This window comes from Phalaenopsis equestris, unplaced genomic scaffold, assembly GCF_001263595.1.
Source record: "Phalaenopsis equestris unplaced genomic scaffold, ASM126359v1 Scaffold000002, whole genome shotgun sequence".
NCBI lineage: Eukaryota > Viridiplantae > Streptophyta > Magnoliopsida > Asparagales > Orchidaceae > Phalaenopsis > Phalaenopsis equestris.
In genome coordinates, this window is record NW_018164444.1 from 73,302,759 (window position 1) to 73,326,264 (window position 23,506).

Sequence of the window (23,506 nt, forward strand, 5' to 3'; positions counted from 1 at the left end):
TGAACTTCATCTTATAATAACGCATCACTTACAGGTTCTACATCAGCTGGCAATCCTAGACGAGACTGAGCATTAGCTAAGATAAGAACTACATTTTCACGTTCGTTGCGAATGTTGTCCCTCTGCCAATATAAAACATTGCACTCATTAGACGTTTGAACCAAAAAATCAATGTAAATATATATATATAATATATATTGCTGATCCATATATCCTAGATTGGGTTACTTTCTTATCAACCCAGCTCTCCACAAACCACATTAATTGTGTGATGCTACTTATTTTAATTGTGTTATTGTTTTAACTGCTGAGTTGAGCTAGCATGCAGCCCTTTTGTCTGGATCAATTTGATTCTAAGGATTCATAAGGACCATAATACAAAATTGAAGAATATTTATATCAGCTGTAAATTAAAACTGGTATCATTTCAAAACAGTTTGCAATACTTAATCCTTGGGTCACACCATAATATCATAGTAGCCCAAATGCCTATAGTCGTAATTGCATGATAAAAAATCTTCTTTGAGGCCATCTAAAGGCGTACCCAAGGGTGAGAAAATGTTGACAGTTCAATAGGTTGACCACATAGATGTTGTCTATGGGGTGAACCAGAGTTAAGATCATGCTCCTTTAAGATGAGCAAAAGATGGCTCATAAACAAGACTCAAAAAAATGCAGGAACAGAAGTCAATCAATCATCAAGGGCCAAGGACTAGGTTAATTTGTTTCAACTTTTCTAGGAATCTTGGTAGAAGACAAGAAGTGTAGGTTAAATTGATGTTCGGGATATCTCAATGTCATTCAACGATCATATTTTCAATGGATTTATCATTCAATCATGATTTAACTTTATTGTAGCATTTATCATGAATACAAGTTTTAAAAAAGTGCACGTCTCAATAAACTAAAATCAGCAATAAAATGCGTATGCTTGATCTGAAATTGAGTTTTCCGTGAAAATCCTTTTTTTTTTAAATTGAGTTTTCCGTGAAAATCCAAAATCCTTTTTTTTTTTCTGAAATATAACCTTGAAACGTTGCAGCAATAGGTTCCATGTTGTGAAAGTAGTACACTTGAAGTCATATATGTCAAATTTCATGACTTCAAAACTACATTTATAATGATAAATTTAAAAAGGCTAAACATTTTATTTCATTTAAAAGTCAGTAGGAGCATGCTTAAAGTCAACCCGGTACAATGAGCTCCGGCTAATGCGAGGTTTGGCGAGAGGTTGATATGCAAGGTTTTACCTCTGCTAATTCAAGGACTTCTATATCACACAAGAGGCAACTTAATCACTGCCCCGTGTGCACCCGCTCCTGGAACATCTTTAGAATGTCATAATGTTATGTTTCTCAAAATTCAAATTTTTAGCCGAGTTCATATTTCCTCTAACTCCTTTACAAATTATTTTTTTTACCTTCAATTCACCGCTTCAGAAATTTTAAAATAAATATGAATTGAACTTTTGCTAATTTCTCTTCAACATGATTAACATAGAATATTTAGTGCTTCAAAGTTTCATAATTTCTCATAAGTATATTTAAATTTATTGAATATTTTTTTACAGATTCGACTAGGCCTGCCACCTTCAGCGCTTTCCGCCTCGTGCTTCACTAAGTGGAGTGGTCCCACTGAACTCACAAGAAGCAAGCCAAATAATTTCAAGACATATTATGCATAATACTAAAAGGACAATTTAGCAATTTGTTAATTAGCATTATTTAATAAAAATAAGACTTAATATGACTAGGGTTAGGGGAGAATCGCCTACCTCCAAAATTGTAACTCTATCTTTTATATATTTAGGATTGTGCTTTGAGCTCGTGTAGTAAAATATTCTATTTTGCCCTTATCTATGTGAAACTTCTCTCGTTCCGATCAAATTGGTAGCAGAGTCATACCTAGAAGTGACGGCGCCCAAGAAAGTCAATATTGTGGAAAAGAAATTAGAAGAAGAGGTGAGCCAAACCACACCAGAATGGAAGAGCATAGATTTCGAAGAGCGTTTCTCGCCCATGAAGGGGCAGTGTCACGACCCTAAAAGAAATGATGAAGAAGATAGCGGAATTCCAAGCAAACCCTCCCTTACCGGTCGAGGGATCGAGTGACGGCAAGTGGAGCAAATTGGAGCATCAGCATTTGAAAGGGATCGCACGACGGCAGAGTTTAGCAGGGGGCAACCTCACTGCCTTAGGCAATCTGGCGCATGGAGCTGATTCGAGCAGCAACAACTGAAAGGGATCATGAAGCATCAGAAGGCTAGAATGAGTAGAAGTAGGCGGAACTAGACGGGTGCGATTCAAGCCTGGAGAAGAACAATTTGAAGTAATTGGACCGAGACGGATCGCACGTCATCAGGAAGGCTGGAGCAAATAAAATCAAGTGAAGCTATACGATGGGATGTGATTCGAGGTTGGAGATGATTAGCTCTAAGGATTTCGGCTTTGAACATGGAACCATAGTGAGTGTGAACCCAATGGAGGGCTTCATGCGACTGAAACAAGTGCTTCTTACAGTGGCAATCGTGACAACTTCTGAGAGGAAGCTGACTCAAGAGCCTATGGGGACAAGCAAGCTAATTATGAGGCAAGTCCGACTTAGGAACAAAGGAAAATCAATAAAGCGAAAAAATGGAGCACAACCACTGCATCATGGGTGGAACGAGCTTTAGCAAAAAAATTGGGGAGAAGATTCAAGTATAATAAAGTTGAAGATGTCGATCTTTGAAAGATAGGATGCCTATGATTGGGTTTATCCCATGGACAAATATTTTGTTGTTATATGGTTGTCGCGGGAAGAAAAATTGATGACGGCGACTCTGTGTTTGGAAATGAGAACTTGTGTGGTATCAATGGAGGGAACAACGTCAGTCAAACAGAACATAGAAATTATTCAACGAGTGACTGTCGAGCATTTCAGAACAACACGTGAAGAGGATTTAAATGAAGTGTTTTTTACATTGGTCTAGGAAAGGCCTGTTATGGATTATAAAGGAGAAATTTGATATGTTATATGGTCGTTTGAGAGGGACATCAGAAGCATTATTGGAATAATACTTCATGAAGGGTAGAGTACGAGCAGCATTTTATCTGTTGAGACCACAAAAATTGAATAAAATTATAAAGATAGCACAATTGATAAAAGATTAAAATGCAAAGGAGCGGGCTAATAAAAGCAGCACTACGGAAGCACCATATTAAAATGATAAAACCATAACGATACCAAAGACTCAAACATCGGGATTCCAGAGACAAAAGAACAAAAGAACAAGATCAAGATATTAAACTGAGATGTTGGATGCAAGGATAGTGTGAGCCCCTTCTCTAGCACAATTTTGTTAGTGAAGAAAGATTGTAGTTGGCATCTCTATGTAAATTACCGGGCAATGAATAAGAAAACCTTGCATGACAAATTTCCCATCCTGGTGATTGATGAGCTAATAAACAAGTTGCTTAAAGATACGGCATTTTTCAAGATTGACTTGAAATCAGGATACCATCATATTCAAACGCGGCCATCGAATATGCACAAGACTGTTTTTTTAACTCATGAGGGTCGCTACAAATTTATGAATATGTCGTTCGGGCTCACCAACGCCCCTGCTAAATTATAATCACTAACAAGGTGTTTCAGTCTTTCCTCCCTAAATTTGTGTAGGTGTTCTTTGACGATATCATAATGTACAGTCGTTCATTGGAAGATCGCATTGATCAGTTGAAGGTATTAATGGTACTCGGTGAGCACTAGCTCTACACTAACTTGAAAGAGTGCTTGCATGCCCAACCAAACGTGAAGAACTTAGGATATATGGTGTCGGATGCAAGAGTGTTGGCAGATCAATCAAAGATGATGGCCACGTTGGATTGCTACTATGACCTTGAAGGGTTACAACCCGCTTGTGTGGCATTGACGGAACAATTAGAGAAAGATAAATTTAGTGGTGAAAGTGATGACTTGGGCTTTTGAGAAGTTAAATAAGGTTATGATTAGTGTACCAATACTAGCGTTATCTAACCATAATCAAAATTCATTGAAGAGAGATGCTTTAGCCTATAGGTTAGGCCCAGTCCTCAAGCAGAGTTAAGAACGCATCATTTATTTCAGTCAAGTGACAACTGTGAGAGCTAGACTCAAGTCAGTTTATGAGTGGAAGCATATTGCGATTGCGCTTGTTATTTAAAAATGACAAACTTATTTGTTGGAATGGCAATTTACAACATGCACATATCAGCATAGCCTTATTTTTTGTCACTCAATGAATGACCAATGTTTATTTTACGAGGGGCACTATGTATTACATCAAAATTTAAAACATACCTGAATTTAAAATAGTAGTTTCAAGGCACTCATATTGAGGCACATACAGAGAGTAATCAAAACATACGAACGATTGCAGCAGAATTGTATTGGGTGCGAATAAGAAAAAATGTGGAGGGCATGATATCAAGGTGTGATGTGCACCAACTGTACAAATACATAGCATTAGCACCAAAGGGTTTCTATAACCTCTGGCACTATACGAGAAGATATCGGATGAGGTGACGATAGATTTCATTGAAGGGTTACCTCAACTAGAAGGATTTACAATCGTCTTGGTAGTGGTGGGTCGGTTGAGCAAGTACTCTCACTTCGTCCCCATATGACAACCATTTACTATTATTTCTATCGCGGTTGTTTTTATATAGAAAGTTGTCTATTGCATGAGATTCCAAAATTGATGGTGTCGAATCAAAAAAAGTCTTCTAGGGCCATTTCAAGATGGAACTGTTAAAAATGCAAGAAATCGAATTGAAGAAAAATACAGTGTGCCACCCACAGACCAATAGACAGCCTCAAGTTATTAATCAAATCATGGAAACCTATTTGTGTTGCTTTGTATTCGATGCACCCATTGGTACAACACTTCCTATCATACAAGTTTTTAGACCACTCTTTTGACAATGTCATACTGATTCGACTCACCCCATTTGGTGCTTATAGACACATTACTGCAACGGTGTCTCCAAGATGTTGACAGAATTGAGAGGACATTTACTGAAAGCTCAATAATTTATGAAAAAACAAACAAACAAACAAGAAAGGGCTGTGCAATTTGCGATAGGAGATAAGTTGTATCTAAAACTTCGACCCTATCGGTAGAAGACATTTGCAAGACACAGGAATGAAAAACTCTCCCCACATTATTTTGGACCTTATGAGATCACTGAGTTCATTGGTGTGGTGGCGTATCATTTAAAATCATAGGCTACATCAACACTTCATCTTGTGTTTCAAGTATCGTAGTTGAGATGTGTTATTGATGAAAATGTGTCCTTTTCTTCACGTCCTCCTATTTTAATTGAGGATATAAAAGTTTTCTTGAAGCCACTACAGTTAAAAGGATTACACCAGGAATGAACAGAAGCAAAAAAATAATGATTAAACAAAAAGTATTGCTAAATTTTGACACCACGTAGAAGCCATACAATTTGATCGAGCAGTTTCCTCTCTTCCACCTTGAGGATAAAGTATCTTATTGAGAGGGGATTTATGTTAGACCGGCGACTACGGCACCTTCAACCTCATACTCTACTAAGTCGAGTTGTTCCACATAACCCACACCAAGCCTATTAAATAATTTGATGTTATGGTTTAATTTGATTAGTTAGGTTGTGATTGTTGTCTTTAATCATAGGAATTATGACTTAGGAGAGAATTGTCTATCTCTCAATCTCTCAATATCACCTGCAGAGAAAAATATTTTATTTTGCCTTAATATCTAGGGAAACTTGTCTTCTTCCTATCGCATTACTCTATGCTGAATTCTTTAAAATAATATAACTTTCACATAATTTATCAGAAAATATAATCAACTCAAGAACTTTATTCAAGCTATCCGAGTAGAACTCAATCAGATCTCGAGCTGAAAGTGGAGCTTAAAACCAAAGAGTTGAGTCAAAAGCATATTTGGCACGACTCCAGCTGGCTGGTTCATCTGATTTCAGCGTCAATTGCTTAACAAGCCCTTCAAACAATTAAATCATGCATCCTCTAACTGTGAATGATTATGGATTTTTCTTGTCAATCTCATGATTATATTAACTTAGACATAATATTGTAGTTTGTGCGGAATAACATTTATTTATGAGCTTAATGCTTAATCACACTCTGGTATCACATCTTATATTATCATTTTCATTCAATTGTCTTCATATTATTTAGGATGTGCTTAAACTAATTGGAAGAAATAAAATTTCCTTAGAAAAAATCTTACGTGCCATCCTACTGCCCCATAAACCCTATAGAGTGGGTTGACACATTCTGAATGAGGTGGTAAGAAAGATATTGTACAAAAGTAGGAAATAACATTCATATCTAATCTAGAAGACTAGAATATCATTAGCGAGGAAAAAAAAATCAATACACTGAACTTCTTAAGTTTCCATCCAACAAAAAAAAAAACCTGAAATCCAAAAACAAACTCCAAGAGATCAAACATATCCACGCAGGAATCCTTGGTAAATCTGAGGAATATCCAATTGCAGATATTGCAGCTTTTACCTGCAAAAATCATAAGTTATAAATTTCAGTATTTATAAAAAAAACTGTTATTTATGGAAACAGGAAGAATGTGGAAACAATAAATGAGTCCAAGATCAGCAGCTATCTTGAGCATTCTACTCAACTGATATAAAGCATTTAAAAATTAAGCAAATCGCCAAGAGAAAAAATAGTGTTCAACATCAGCAGATTATCACGAGGTTCAAAATGAAATTTATTCAATTGATATAAAGCATTAGACCAACATGAAGTTCAGAATGCACCCTATTCAATTGACATAAAGCATACAAAAATTAATGACCAATACAACAAATAGAACAAGAATTTGCTCGTCCTTAAGAAGCTCAAAGCTGAATTTCAATGTCCTTTTTATTTCAGCAAAGATTCTAACGTTCCACCAAAAAAAGTTCTAAGAAGCCATCACTCCCAAATTTGACTATACATCATTGATCAATTCAAACAAAACTGCATGAACCACAAGATAAATTATTCTATTAGGGCTGTCGAAGAGTTCTTCATAACAGTGATGATTGCCATAGGCTACATGTATGAGAACATAATTGGTAAATACAATTAAAAACTCAATAGCAGCAAGTGAAAAAGAAATGAAGTTGCCAAGCACGTAGGCAATGCGTGTACTAAAAAAGGTATTGCAGAAAGAATCATCAGATCCCACTTCCTTGTCAGAGCGTTAAATAAGAACAAATGCATAAATTTCTGCAAATTTCCGATAGAACATTTCCTCTTCATTAACCTTCCTAAATGCCCATCATCAGGTAATTTTGGAATACAAATTAAATATATTTAGAGTGGCACTCGTCTTGGATAAGGGAGAATATAAGCCGATCCCATTTCCTTGTCAGAGCGTTAAAGGAAGTTCTGATATAAAAGAAAAGGCTATTTGAGCTGAATAACAATAAAACTATTAGATACGTCAAAATAAGAACAAATGCATAAATTTCTGTAAATTTCCAATAGAACATTTCCTCTTCATAAACCTTTCTAAATGCCCACCATCAGGAAATTTTGGGCTACAAATTAAAAATATATAGAGTGGCACTCGTCTTGCATGAGGGAGAAGATAGGCCTAAGCTTAGTAACTTAAGAAGGTTCACATCTTTAAGAAATCGTATTTAAGTGTAATTACAAAAAAATTAAAAGACTGATTTAGAACCAGCTTAATTATTTGCTAGCACACGTAAGAACAACTGCATCCAATGAATCTGAAAAAGAAATAGCTCTAGACATTAACGCTTAAGATTTATATAACCAATACACTAATCATGATACAGTTAGAACAAAAAGAAGCAGCAGCTAGATACTCATAGGCGGGCTACAAAGATTTCTACCTGTCTCACTAGAGAATTTTTGTATAATTCTGGATCAAATTTTTAAAAAAGCATAGATTTCAGAAAATACAATTCCCTGATATTTTTGGACTTAAAGATCTAGTTCCAGGCTCCAAACAAGCGCAGCCTTCTATGACTAATTACCAACCCTCCAATGACAAAAGAGTTCCAATATAAGCTAGTCTTTAGGTACAAAATATTTATTGTATGGCAGTAGCAATTTGACTTTTAAAGAGCAAATTCACCCCAGTAAGTTTCAAGCAAATAGGTGGAGGAAATTTTGATAAACATGATAACAGTTCTATCATCCTGATTGGTCGTGGATCTTGGTATACATTATTCAAATGAGGAAATCGACTCAACCTGGCCAAAAGATTATTGTCAACAATCATGAATTGTGCTATCCACAATAACCTTATAAGGTTGAGATAAGTATTTGTATAAGAGAGCAATTATAAATTAACCATCACTGCTAGAGGGCTTTCTGCTCTATCAAATGCATTTCATGACCACAGGTGATTTAGGCCATTCCAGAACTTGCAAGACGTCAAGCTCTAGCTATGACCATAATTTAAAAAACCACCAAGTGAACAAGTCGGCCCAAAATATTCCTTTTAGTGGTGTCATTTGATGCAAAATCACATTATCAAAACATACATGATACGCCCTTATTAATGAGAGATATTAAAAGTGATCATAGACATGTGCTTTACATAATCTCGGCCATTTAAAATTTCAAATTAATATTAAATTTGTCATCATCGATAAACTATTGTAGAAGATGGATAGATTATTTTCTCAAGATTTCAGAAATATATTCCACGTAAATAATTTTTAGTTAAATAATTTACTTGAATTTTCATATTTAATTAGGATTTAAATTTGAAATAATTTATATTAGGACTTCGACATTTTGATGATAGTACCTCCTCTAATTGAATTTTTTTCTATTAGTGCAACCATCACAGCGATATTTAAATATTGTTACTTTATTATTTTAAACGTGTTCTCTATTTATTAGAAAAAAAGATTTAGGTCCATAATTTATGTATGATTTAAATTTTCTTGGAAGTTCAATACGTGATACAACTTACAAATTTCATATATTAGAATTTATGACTGGCTATAGATGTGAGGTCAAATTTCTACAATTATTTTATATGAATTTTCTTATTTAAAGGCCTTGAAAGCTCTATGAAACTGGAAAACAAAAATAATTTTGTAAAGTTCATAGTTTATAGTTGAAATACAAATTTACTTGACAAGAGAACCCTGGTTTCATTGGTGTTGCAATGGTTCATCAAAAGGAAAAAATCAAGCCAACTCTAGTTCTAAGGACACGGAGTATAGGACTTTAAAAGATGGGACTTAAGAATTTGTCAAAAACGCGAAGCTACCTGTTTATGCAAGTACATTTATGATTTTTGCTTCCTTTTTTTTTCCTTTTTTTTTCATTTTTCTTCCTTTTTTTTTCATTTTTCTTTTTTTTTTTTTTTTTGAAACAGAAGAATATAACATGAAAGTTTTGAATTTAAAGGTGAACCCCCTCTAATTATGAGGTACAATGATCATGCCCAACCACTGACATATTTTAACAATTTCTTTTTTTTGGTGCCTTATCAACTCCATCTGTTTGTCCGCAGATGATCATATTCATAATTTTTATAAAGTATGAATTTATTTGAGAATTTATTGAGTTCTAGGCATTGTTAACTCTATCATTATACAAAGAAGATCTGATCTATCGGTTAAATTCACAGTCATATTCTACAAGTGTAAGAGTACAAAGAAACTTCATTTTGAAGTGAATTTTATTTGCAAAGGCCTTAAATATCGTACGTAAGTAGTTGATAAAATAACTTATATGAGATTCGCTAAAAAATTTAATTCTCAAATCTAATGAATTAGAAGTATTAGGCTTAAAATACCTTTAAGCATCATCCTTTAGCAAAAGCCTTATCAACTCCAAATATCCATGGTGTGGATGATGAGTTAGTTGCCTGCTAGAGAACACGCTTATGTGTCACGTTTAAGTTTTAAATAAGTGCATGTTTTTTGGGAAGAACAATTTAAGTCACTTTGTGTCAGTTTGCAAGGCATTATCAAACGTAGTTCAAATGTTTAGAATGTTTGTTAGAGCAGATGCAGACAAAATTGTCTTCAATAATTGAATGCAAGTGGCATAATATTTACCTAAACTTTACTAGAGTGCATGCAGAGAAAATTCTAACAATACAGATTTAGCAGCAACTTGAAGTCTCCCATACAAAAGGCATCTATAAGAAATTTATGCCTACCCAACATGACCAAGAAATGTGTGCAACGCCACACAGGATATTATACTCTCATCACGTCTATCCACAGGTGAGTCTTCGTGTACTTGCATTAAAGTTCAAAAATTTTTCTTGGTTGTATTGAAAAAGACACATAAGGATACTTAATTTGATAACATGGAATTTTACTCCCACCGCACCATGAAAAAGTTATATGAATATGCCCCCAGTATACCAAAAAGATGTGTGTGTTCATCAGAACCAAAAATACACATGCAAAATAAAATTTCCCCACTAAATCAGGAGTAAGAAAAATGTGCGCGGGTAATTAAATGTTAGGGTAAAGGAGGTAACACAATTTGTTTTTATATTTTTATTTTCTTTTTCTTATGCTAATCTTCGTTTTTTTTTCCTTTCTTCTTTCATTTTTTCACACTCTTTAGAGAAAGAAAATGAGAGTGAACAGCAAAGAGAAAGAGGGAGATGGGATCAGTTTGTGTGAGAAAAAGAGGATTTGAACATATGGTTGTGACTTTAGCCCAAAGATTGATAATCACTCGAAAATTTATTTGAATTTTGTCTTGGATCGAGATCAGATCGAAGTAAACGAGTCGAGTCGTGAGCCAACACTTTGGATCGATTTTTTCGATCTGATTTCGATCTTTCAATGGATCAAATCAATTAAATTTCGATCAGATCGAAATAAATATCAGGTCGTATGCTCTCCCGAGCCTCCCCCCACCCCCTAAACGAATTCACTAAAACCTAATTCCTCACTCCAACTGTCCCGCAGCCGCTCTCATCCCCCAAACTCTCTCCCGAGTCTAGAGTCTCCCTACCCATTTGCACGTTTCGTTGTCTCTACAATAATGTTCCCAGACTCTGCCCCTCAAACTACTACTCCAACGTTCTGACTGGCTAGAATTGTTTGGTGGTGTGGTTTTCTCGGTTTTTTGGTTTGCCCTTTACCTAATCTATATATCTACGACCCCACCTTCCATTTTTGGTCACCACTCCTACGTTCCGACGAGCTACGGGCTATAAGCATTTCGTCATTCGGTGAATCAGCGGTGTGGTTTTCTCATTACCTGATCTATCTCTCTTACCTCAACATCTCTCTTTTCTCTATTCAGTAAATTCCTAGACTCAATCTTACATTTTCAATTTAAAGAGCTAAGATAGCCAATTATGTTTGTGGTTTTCTCGGATCAATGCCCGATCTTTCTCAATCTTATATTTTGTTTTATTTTTAGAAGGTTAAATTTCTTAAGTAAAATTAGTTGGACATGCACCATTTATTGTCTTCGTTTACCAAGTAAAATGATTTCTAAGTTCTAACATGAGGCAGCATGAGACATTTACATGAAAAGAACAACATATTTCTTACATGACTAATGATTCCATGAGGCAGCATGAGACATTTACCTAACAAAACAATATATTTTAGGGAAATTTACATTTATCTAACAAAAATGTGGGGCCTTAACAAAAGCTTTGAATATTTGGGGATTAGATCATCAAGTGAATAGTCAATCCAGTTATTCACCTCAAGGAAATCTACAATCAATCGTGAAAATATCAAAGAGGTTGTGTTTGTGAAAAACTGATAGCAACCCCTCTTGCTGCTACTTTCCTTGTGACAAAAATTTGGTTGTTCTCTCTTTGTTGTTGTGCTTTGCATTGTTGAATTATTCTGTAATGTCATTTGGGCTAAAGCTGATATTAGCATTTCGCTGCCACGACATAGTGGGTATTGTTTTTTGCAAATTTTATTGGTGACACAGCATACCATATTCAGAAAACAATTGACTATTTATAGAGTAAAGAAAACTTTAAAAAGGTTGTTCTAACTATCAATTTGGTATCATAACAATTGATGTTTTTACATGTATATTTTTAACCCATTCTCCATGACTCAGCTTTCTGAAGTAAATTGGACTGAATGGCATTTAAGTGCATTTTGTGATTAGCATGCAAAATATATATCATGCTATGATAAAATAACCTCATTATGGAAGTGCACTGTACATCAATTGTTAAAGTTCAAGCTGATGGCGAGTTAAACTTAACTAGTTTAAACCTCAAGTTAAGAAACTTCTTATGATAGTGGAAGTTCCAGTTACAGCTTTGGTGTGGTTTTTGGCTTTATCCTTTTGGACTTATGCTTTGGATGGTGTTATCGATTTTTTCTTTTAGGCATTATATTGAATTGCTAATTGCAATTCGTGCAATTAGGGCTTGTTGAAGTTGTATTTTCCACTTTATTCTGCCATTTTTGTGCATTCTATTTGTTGTAAAGAAGGGTACTGCTTGGAATCCTATGAAGGTATTGAAGGGTAGCGGTGTTTGGAATCTCATTGACTCTTCCTATTGATGCAAGGGTGGATTTTTCTGGCTAAGCTATTTGCGTATAGTTGCAGACTTCTAGGTTTGGGATTAGATGTTATTGTTTTTTGTTTGCATCTGTCCTAATCATATGTATTATGAGATTTGTTTGTCAAGACTTATACTTGGTTATTTCAGCCATGGAAAAAATAAAATTGTGACAGGAATTAATTTAAACTGGAATATAGTTGATTATATGTCGATTTGGCATTTGAAAATTGGCTTACAAGAGAACTATTAGAACAATACCTTTATGCTTTAATGGAGTACTTATGCTTTTAATCTCTACCCTCCATTCTACTGCAATGATTTACATCATCAGAAGGAATTGCTTTATTATATCAAAATGCTTATATGTTTCCTTCAACCACCCTTTTAAGAATATGATGATGGTTCATTTGTTCTCTAATTGTATATCCCTTATTTGTAAGTTTAAGATTTCTTCTCAACCTTTGGATGGAATTTGCTATTTTTTACTCTTTTTGTTCGGTACAAATCAGCAAATGCAACCAGGTTACTTTAATGAATACCCCTTCTTCAGTATTTATTAATTTAATGTTGAAAAATTTTTATAGAGGCACTGGCAACACAAAGTCAAAGCAAATCTAATAGTTCATCAAGTGAGCCTATTGCTGATGGAACGGCAGCTCAAAATAACACCGTGGGGGGAAATTGCTTCAACATAAGAGAAAAAAGGATAGAGATAGATCAAAGGTTTGACAGCATTTTAATAAAGTATCAGTCACGAAAAATGGAAAGGTAATTCAAAAATGGATATGTAATTACTATGTGAAGTCATATGTGATGTAGAAAATTGGTACCACTTCTCAAATGAGCAGTCATTTCAGAAGCAATCATTACAATAGAATAGGGAATAAAGATAAAAAGCAAAAGCTATTTGACCCAATAGCTGAAAATATTCATGAAACTGAGTCAATTTCTGCTTTATGTGTCGCAACTGCAAATGATCATACTAGGATTAAAAACATTGTGGCTAAGATGATCATTGTACATGAATATCTCTTCATGAAAGTCGAACATCTATGATTTAACATTCTAATGAAATCAATGAATTCAAATTATCAAAAAATTTCAAGGTTTTCAATCAAGAAAGAGTGCATGAAAGTTTATGAAGTTGAGAAAGAAAAATTGGAAAGAAACTTGAAATGTGTTGAAAGAGTCTCACTGGTGATTGTTGGACATCAAGTCAAACTATTGGTTATATATGTCTTACTGTGCATTACATTAGTTCTGATGAGAAATTACATTCCAACATAATTAGTAGTAGATATGGGATTTCTGAAGCAGTTTCTAAAAGTTCGCTACAATTGGGTGTTTAAAACAAAGTCAGTACTATTACTTTAGATAATGAAACATCAAATAATGCGGCTGCTAGAAACTTGAAAGAATTGTTTACTAGAATGTTTGGTTTTCTCATTATAGAAGATTTCTTTCATGTTCGTTGAGCTGCTTATATTTTAAATTTAATGGTGCAAGATGGTTTGAAGGAAATTGGAAAGGTAATAGAAAAGATTAGAGTCAATATTGTTTATAAAGAGATCCCCTAACGCTTTGCATAATTTTGGCGAAATCGCAAGACAAGTTGGTTTGTCTACATCAAAATCATTATGTGTTGATGTGTCAACACGTTGGAACTCCACATACAAAATGTTAGAATTTGCATTTTATTATAAAGTTGACATATTAAATTGTAATGTGACTATGTAGTCACTTGAATGATTTTTTTTTCTTTTTGTTTGTGGCTTACTGTCCTAAAAGTTTCATTAAGCGGGAAAAAATAACAATTGCTGCTATATACACTTGCTCGAGACGGCCTCCTGGATCACTTAACTTTTAATTTATTTGGTCTAAAGTATTATCATTCTATTGCTTAGTACTTCATCTTGTTGGTTGCGCTAGTATTAACGATTATTGAGGATGAAGTGCATGCTTTATTTATCTATTGTAATTTGGCTTACTAATGTGATACTTCATCTTGCTGGCTCTCTCACCCTTTTTTTTAATTTGGACCATGTCATAAGTTGATAAATGGACTACATTAATTTCTGAAAGTGCTGAAAAGATATTTTGTAGTACTTTTTATTGCTTGCAACTTGTAAAATCTTGGAACAAATTCTTGGAGTTCACACAAATGAGAAACTGAACTGGCAAATTAAACCATTTAAAAAAAAAACTCGTCGTATATGCCAGAAATACAGATCACCAACAAACAAACAAACAAAAAAAACATTAACGGGAATCAAATAAGCATTACATGTAATAAGTTAGGCAAAGTCATAGCATGCAACACTGCTAAAAGTATACAGACCACCTGATTAGTATAATGTAAAACAAGAAAACTATTGCATCTATTTTAAAAAAAATTATACGTCAAATAATTACAACCAAAATCAACATTGGACAGACTAACTGCTAAGCAGGAAATGCAGATGACTAAAACAATAAATTATTCAATCTTAATCATAACCCTTCTTCTGTTGTTGAGTTTAAAACATAAAAGGAATAACACAGAAAATATGATGAATGGAAACCCGAACCAAAATAATGGTGAGTAACTTGAAATTACATGAATCGCTTACTTGACAATTTAACATATAAATGAAGTATAATATGAAATATATGATGTGTTAAGTTCATCCTCTGGAGGACCGTCACCTAATGGTGAACCTCTAGTTAAGTGACCTACCTTCCTAAAAATTGATGAAGTTGAGGGGAAACAGGTTTTTGACCTCATCAACTCCAGCAGATGGAAATTAGAGAGGCTTGTGGATTGCTTTGGAGTGCAGCTAGCAGAGCACATAACCGACAAACCTATCACTCCTGCACTTCCTAAGGACCAGCCAGAACTAATTTACATGCTTTCCGGGCACTCCATCAGCTTTTTGGCCTACAACGCTAGGTTCTCGGATCAACCTGAAAACCACAATTGGCTCAAGAGATTAGGCTGCACCTCAGTGAACACATTTTTTTTATGGAAACTTCTAAAGGATGCCATTCCTGGGCTTCACTGTAGAGGACTCAGTGATGCCACTACTTGCTCGTGGGGGTGTCTTGGCGTGGAGGATGGTTTGCATGTTTCTTCTAACTGTTTATTGATTATTGCAGTTACAGGTATAACCTTATTGGATGGGGCTTCAACATTCCACAGTTTAGCAGCCTTAAGGAAGCTACCTATGGTTTGGTTAGGGCCAACTCCACAAAGTTAGCACTGGCCCAACTCTATGGTCACGGCATGTATCAATGATGGTATGCCTGAAATGCCAAGAAGCATGGGCACCCTCATGGAACCTCAACTATCATTGCTTCAAACGTGTGCGGAGCTCTTCTACCTTCCTACCAAGAAAACATTGGGGCCATCATCAGAGACGAGACTGGACCTTGTTGTGGCTTTGGGGAGACGATTCCTAAATTGAGATAATGGACAAGTTGAGGCTCAAGCGGTTATTCTCTCCATCTTATCATTAACCATTGGATGTTTGAGAGCGTTAGGCATTATTATTGAGGGTGAGTGATCAACTTCTTCAGAGAATCCATGCAAAGTAGAGTGTGGTAAGCCAGCATACAGGCCAATTTCTACCTTGCTTTTCTTCTACAGTTCAAGTTATCTTCAAACACACAACTAGAGAATGAAATAGAGCAGCACATTGTTTTGGTCAACTTGCCCATCAAGGGAGATTATCTTAAAACATGTAAATAATGACCACGCCCTTTTTCATTTTAGTTTAGAGGATAGATAAAATTTTGTAAATGCCTAAGGTCATAGTTTTGAACGTTCTTGTAAGTTTTTGATATGGTAATGCAAAATGTAACTCTCAAGGAGGTTCATCAAGAAGTATCAGACCATGCTAACAAGCAATTGACAATGGACTAAACTAGTTAATAATGTAAAGCAAAATGTAATTTTCAAGGAGGATCATTGTGAAGTATCAGACAATTCTAACAAGCATTTAACAATGGACTAATCTTCTAATTAACGTTCTGCTGTAACATACATAATTATAGCATTGCACCCACCCCATCTATCATATTCACCAGCAGCATATATATCAAAAAATCTTTTCTGCAGTCAATGTTCCCGCCAAATTTAACCGGAAAGGGGCTAGGCACTGACGCTGGAGCGTCCCTCATAACCACAGGACTTGGCATCCCGTAATTCCGATCATGAAATTTCTGTGAATTGTGATTCCATGACTCATGACTCCCGCAATCGTGAAACTGACGCGCCGAGGCTTCCATTTCTTATTTATTTTTTTAGCAAGTTTTTATCTTTAGTTTCTTTCCTTTTTTTTCAATTTCTTTATTTTTAATTAGGTTCTTTTTCATTATGAAGCTTTTATATATGTTGAACGTTCGGTATTTTGGACAATGAACAAGGTTATTTGTGTTCGAAGACTTTATTCTTTGTTTTATGTTCTTCGGAGTGTAGTATCATCTTCCTTTTGAAAGTGTTGTCTTTGTATCTTGCACAAGAAGAGGTGGTAGATCATACACGCCCCCATACCTCATCATTTCGCAGTTCAATCACTGATTTCAATTCGCACAGCCGTCAACTGCATTGAATCTGTTGTCCAACAACAGATTTCACCTCATGCATCCTATCCAAAACTATCGATATCCCATATTTTACACTTCCTCGTTATTCAACAACCATTTTCCCGCTAGAACAGTTTCCTAAATATCTTCTAAGAGACTTAAAATGGTATCATATGCACGACAAATCCTATATTTTTTAAGAATTTATCTTCCTTTTCCCCAAACTAAATTTTCACATAACCTAAGCTAATAACTCCACAAAAAAAAAAACACTGCAACATCACCCAACCTAGCCCTACCCTAAGCCTAATCCATAATTTCATTTTTGGTCAACATTGGAGAAAGAGACGTCATGCCGGCAAGAAGAAAACCTAAGCAAAATGTCAACGAACTTACTACAAAGGATATGCAATGAAAAATACTCCAACTGCAACAGAGGCTTGTCTCTTTGAGAGGAGACAATCCGGAAAGGCCACCCATAGAAAAAACGGTGATCATCAGATCGAGGGAAAAAGTTAAATCTCTTTTATCGAAAAGTTTCCAGCAATGAAGAAAGAATAGCCCGACGATTTGACATGGAATATAGAGAAGCTTGAATCAATGAGTAAATGTGAATTTACCATATTTTGATGGTGGCATGGATCAGAAAGAGTTTATTTAGTGGCTCCAAACAATTGAATAAATATTTTACTGCAAATACATTCTCCAGGACAAGAGGCTTAAATTGATATCTATCAAACTAAAAAAAATGCATCTTTGTGACGGGAGAACATGAAGCATATTCGACAGTGGAAAGGGAAAAGCAAGATCACCGACTAGTTTAAGATGAAAAGGGAGAAGTAGTGTAAATACTTTTTTCCCACATCTAAAATAGGATATGATCATAAAACTCCACCTACATTAGAGACATGCTTCTGTGGAGTACACAGTTGAATTTGACCATCTCATGTTGACATGTGAATTAGTGGGACCAGCAGAGCACACAATAGTGAGATATCATAAAAGACTAAGGTTGTCTATTAGAAATGTGGCGCAAATACAGTCATATTGGTCTCTACTTGATGTATAGACCCTAGCTTTAAAAATAAAAAAATAACATCATTGGGACACCACCACATCTTACAGAAAGAGTTCAACAAGGATCAGACAATAAAAGTACACCCAATGGAAGGTCCATGCCGCCCCTTTCTGAGAAAAAACTAGTTCATAGTGGAAATGGTGAAGACAACCAACACTCCCAATCTGTCCCAGACAGGAAGTGCTTCAAGTACCACGATTTTAGGCAACATCATATTTGCCAAACAGAAGAATGGTATCTTTCACTGAGTATGGAGCAATTGAACAAATGGACGGTGACATAAAAGAATAAAGATCTCAAAGAGGAGGGCCAGCATCCAGCCTATCAGGAATAAATACAAGTGATTCGACAAGTCCTTTAGATTAAGCCTATGAAAGAAGCGCCACTAGAATTAGCATCGGTTATCCTAAACAACAATAAGTCCAAGGAGTTGATACCAAACACATGTAGTCCCATCTAAATGGATTTCAATCTACCTCCAAAGTTGTCAATATTTAGGGAAGTTCAACATGTCATCACTTCAGAAAGAAATGAAAATATGCTAGAGTGATTTTTGGAATGAATTGAATAGTAAATTTCAGTTCAAGTCGGCAATTTCATCTCAAATGGATAGTTAGATAGAAGTGAAGGGACGCTATTTTGAAAATCTCAACAGATGTTGTTAAAAAGAATATCAAAATGTGATTCAAGCCCTTTGAACCCTTTCCTAGCATGGGAGAATGACACGGGAGCATCCGGCATAACCACAAAATTTTGCATCCCGCAATTCCAATCACAAGAAAATGTTGTGATATCTCGATTTCGCAACTCGCAACTCCAAACTCCAAAAATCACAGAAGTAATGTGTTGAGACTTTCTCATTTATTTATTTATTTATTTATTTATTTATAGCAAGTTTTCTTCGTTTGATTCTTTCCTTCTAATTTTTTTCTATTAATTATTTTTAATTAGGTTGTGTTCAATTAAGGAGCTTTTATATATGTTGTATGCTTGCAGCTTTGAAAGATGAACAATGGTATTTGTGTTTTGAGACTTTATTCTTTATTTTATGCTCTCAGGAGTGTTGTATCATCTTCCATTTACAAGTGATTTATTTGTATCTTGCTCAAGAACAGCCGGTGGATCTTCCTCTCCATATGGTAGATCAACCATTGATTTCAATCCGAACAGCCGCCGACTGCGTCAAATCTGCTATCTTAAAGCATATTTTGTCTCATACTCCTGCCAAACCATTGATACCACATATTTTCACCTCCTTGCTATTCCACAACCATTTTCCTGTGAAATCCATTTTCTAAATAGCTTCTAGGAGCTCTAGAAGGGTATCAGGGTTACAAACACTCTCTAATTGAAGATTTCTGACATATTAGCAATATTTTCACAGCATAATGTTGTTTTTAGTTCATGTGCTAGATTAATCGTCTAAATTCAGACAGCAGATATAGATGAGAATAAACAAAACCCTGCAATAGTAAATAGAAAACAAGCTATCACAATAACGGTATCTTTCCTTGAATTTGAATCAAAATGCAGTAAATAAGCACAAGAATGAGCTATACTTCTGAGAAAAAACCAATGGCATTGGTCACAGAGGGAGAATCAAGAGGGACAATGTTGTACGGTGTAAGGTCTCCTCCAAGTGTGGCATCAGATTTCTTTATCCTTTTAACCTGTAACAGAACATTTAAGCAATCAATCAAATGTACTGAATTATACTACTCGGTATAAAGATGCATTCATGTTAATTATATGACCAAAATATAGGCACACATGCACGCAAAAACGTGCAAAACTTATACAGGTATGCATGCACAGCTATACACCTATATAAAAAACGGAAGGCATTAAAACACGGTTAGATTTAGGTAGGGCGCATGAACATATAAGTAAACGGGCAGAAGCAATTTGACAAAAAGGCTGAGTGCAAACAAAAGCTCCAAAAAAGAGCACAAAAAATTACCTCCTCCATAATAAGTCTACTAGTTCCATCAGTAGCTGAGGCTCCCACAAGCAACTCTAAGACATCAATCAATGCCCTCAGTGTGCTATGAACCCTTCTCAATTCCAGAACTCTTGCTTCCATTCTGCATCAAAAAACTAAATTAAATTATATCCAATTAAACTATAATCAGAAACATTGCTGTAATCCACTTCAACAAAAGAAATATAATAAGCGCACAGGTAACAGGACTTAAAAGCAAACAAAAAAGTGATAGTGTTTATCTATAGAGCCATATTTTAGCATTCAGAAGGTAAAACTAAGTCCATGCAAAAGCCCAACACATGCTACTACATTTTGAACATCAAAAATCATAGTAATCTATACAATTTATTACAAATTTTTATTCGGTACGTGTACCGCATGAAGGCTTGCAAACGGTAGCCAATAAGAAGCTGCCACGTGGAATCCGGCCTCACTGCTATTATTTATGTTAAAAACTCTATTTTTTGACGCCCGACCCGGCCCGACACTCCTTTTTTTGGGAAAATTTAATGCATAAGGCCCTTTCCCGGTTTTCCCCCACTTTACTTTCACACTTTAGGGTTTGGAGCTGCCGAAATGGATTGCTCTGTAGACGAAGAGAACGACAACCACTTCCAGATCCGTGCGAGTTTACCTTCGTTCAGAATATTTTCGACGAAGACAACGAGAAGAACATCCAGATCCAAGTGATTTTAGCTTCGTGGAGAATATTTTTTTTATCTTAAAGACATTGTTGAGGTTTGGGTTCCAGGGCTTGTGCGAGTTTTATTTTTTGAATTTATGGATACTTCTGGCATTTGTCTGGGTTTATCGGAGGTTTAATTTATTGATTTAATAGTATTACTTTAGTTTTTATCTGAGGTATAGTTCTGGCATATCATTGCTTGTGTTTAACAATTTGTTTATATGGGTTTATCGGAGTTTACTTTAGTGGTTTTCATTTTTATTCGAAGTTGTTGTCGTTGTACCTGTTTATGTTATGCTTGCATTTAAGCAGGGGTAATAGTTTAAAGTGTTACCGCGGTATTATCTTAGCAGTATTCTCATGTTATTTTGTTAATAAAGGATGTTGGTGTTATTGTGAGGTTATTGTGGTATTATTATGATTTTATTGTTTTGTTATTGTATTGTTAAAGAGAGTTTTTTTGTTGCGGTTTTATGGTTTTAATGTTGTGTGATTATGGTGTTATTGTGGGGTAATGGTTTATAGTGTTACTGCGGTATTATCTTGGCAGTATTCTCGTGTTACTTTTGTTAATGAGGGATGTTGGTGTTATTGTGGGATTATTGTGGTATTATTATGGTTTTATTGTTGTGTTATTGTACTGTTAAAGAGAGTTTTTTTGCTGCGGCTTTATGGTTTTATTGTTGTGTGATTATGGTGTTATTGTCTTTGTTGTTTTATTAGACGCATTTGTTTTACTAAAGCCTTCTTATTTGTATTTCTATAACTTAAATCATTGAATGCAGGAAAGGAGGAAGATGGGCAGGAAGATTTGAATGCAGGAAAGGAGGAAGATGGGCGAACAAGCCAAGTACTATTTTTTGAACCATTTGTCACAAATTCGTGAGCAATGAGATAGAGTTATTTATTGACTCATTGAGCTTGGTTAGCATCATGAAGAAGTTGAAAATTGTAATATATGTAATATTCATTTTAGTTGAGGAAGAGTTTTCTGATTTCTCGGAGGTAATAAGATGGAGTTATTTAGTGATTCAGATAATCTTGATTGATAAGCAGTCGAAAAATCATTCGCATCAATAATCAAAGGTTGATTGAAATGAAGTTTCAAGTGGTTCGCACATCCAAAGTTGATCGAGTTATATAATCTGATGCCAATGCCGAATATGTGATTTGTATCAAGTCGTAATGGGTTTGCTAAATTATGGAAACAGAATAAAATGTAATTATAAGTCTTGATGTTCTGGACTTCTTAACTTTGATGTGAATGGTGTTCTGTCAAATGAACCAGTTGGAACACCTGTCACATAAGACTTAAGAATTGTAGAACAACATAACTTGCAATAACATTTTATTCTGTTTCCAAAATTTAGCAAACTCATTACCTGAATTACTTGACACAAATCACATCATCATCATTGACATCATATTATATAATTCGATCAATTTTAGATGTGCGAACAGCCTGAAACTTCCTCTCAATCAACATTTGATCATATTAATCCTGAAACTTCCTCTCAATCAACATTTGATCATAGATGTGAATGATTTTTCGACTGCTTATCAATCAAGTTTATCGGAATCACTAAATAACTTCATCTCATTGCCTCCGAGCAACCAAGAAACTCTATCTTCAACTAAAATGAATATTAGATATATTGTAATTTTCAGCTTCTTCACTGATCCTGACCAAGCCCTCAATGAGTAATTAAATAACTCTGATCTCATTGCCCACAAATTTAATAAACATAGTTGGAGTTGAATCTACATGCCAACGGTCTGGCCTCCTCTTTGCCACATACTATGTATTAAACGGTGGTTATTGTTATATGTATCGTTATGTTTATTCGACTTGAAATAATATTGTGGTATTATTAGTGAATTGTTCGAGTATTATTGATCTATTTTTCGTCATGTAGTATATTGTTTCATTGCGGAGTGATTGGCGTATTATTAATTTATCTGTTTATTAACATCGATGTGATGTATTATTATTGTTGTATTATGGTATTATTCGAGTTTTATTGTGGTGGCATTAATATAATTAGTTTCGCGGTAATTTTTTGTCTTGCGGTGTTATCGTGGTTTTATTGTTGTTTTATTATATTTTTATTTAGTGGAGTATTAGTATGGTTCTATTATGCTAACATTCGAGCGTTCCTTGAAATTTTAAATTTTTTTTTATCACGTGAGACTCGGCTGTACTCCCGCCCGATACCTCCCGAATTAATTGAACGAACAGAATACGAAACGTCTATCGAAAAAGAACTCTGGAGAAAAACCAACAGGCGTACCACCTCTTTTGTCATTCGTCATCTGTTTAGGGTTTCAAGTCTTTGTTTGTCGGTCGAAGTACATTCCTCAGTTCACCGCTAGAGTTCAGCTGATCAAAATGGAAGCCGGGCCTTTTGAGATGGAAATCGAAGAAAACCCTACGACGGTGGAAGCCGAAGAGCCATTGGCAATGGAAACCAAAGATGAGCCGTCAAGAATGCAGTCCAAGAAAAAAATCAATGACCGTAAGAACAAGGTTACTGAAGAGGGTTCCGCAAGTTAATATTTTTTTTTCTTGGTTGTCTTTTCTTCTTCTAAATGCATTTCTAAATAATATTGTGATAAAATGCAGTTCTTTTAAATACTAATTATTAGGGTTTCTTG

The 23,506-nt window shown here is 35.0% G+C and overlaps 1 protein-coding gene across 1 annotated transcript in view; it reads right to left on the reverse strand.

The window, feature by feature from the left end:
* The window catches only part of LOC110039311 (callose synthase 10-like), a 207,574-nt gene that overhangs the window by 167,097 nt on the left and 16,971 nt on the right, over positions 1-23,506 (reverse strand). Inside the window, 5 exon segments of the mRNA XM_020744331.1 lie at positions 33-122; positions 6,446-6,489; positions 6,492-6,543; positions 19,742-19,852; positions 20,143-20,266. Of these exon segments, the coding sequence (XP_020599990.1) occupies positions 33-122; positions 6,446-6,489; positions 6,492-6,543; positions 19,742-19,852; positions 20,143-20,266 (421 nt within the window).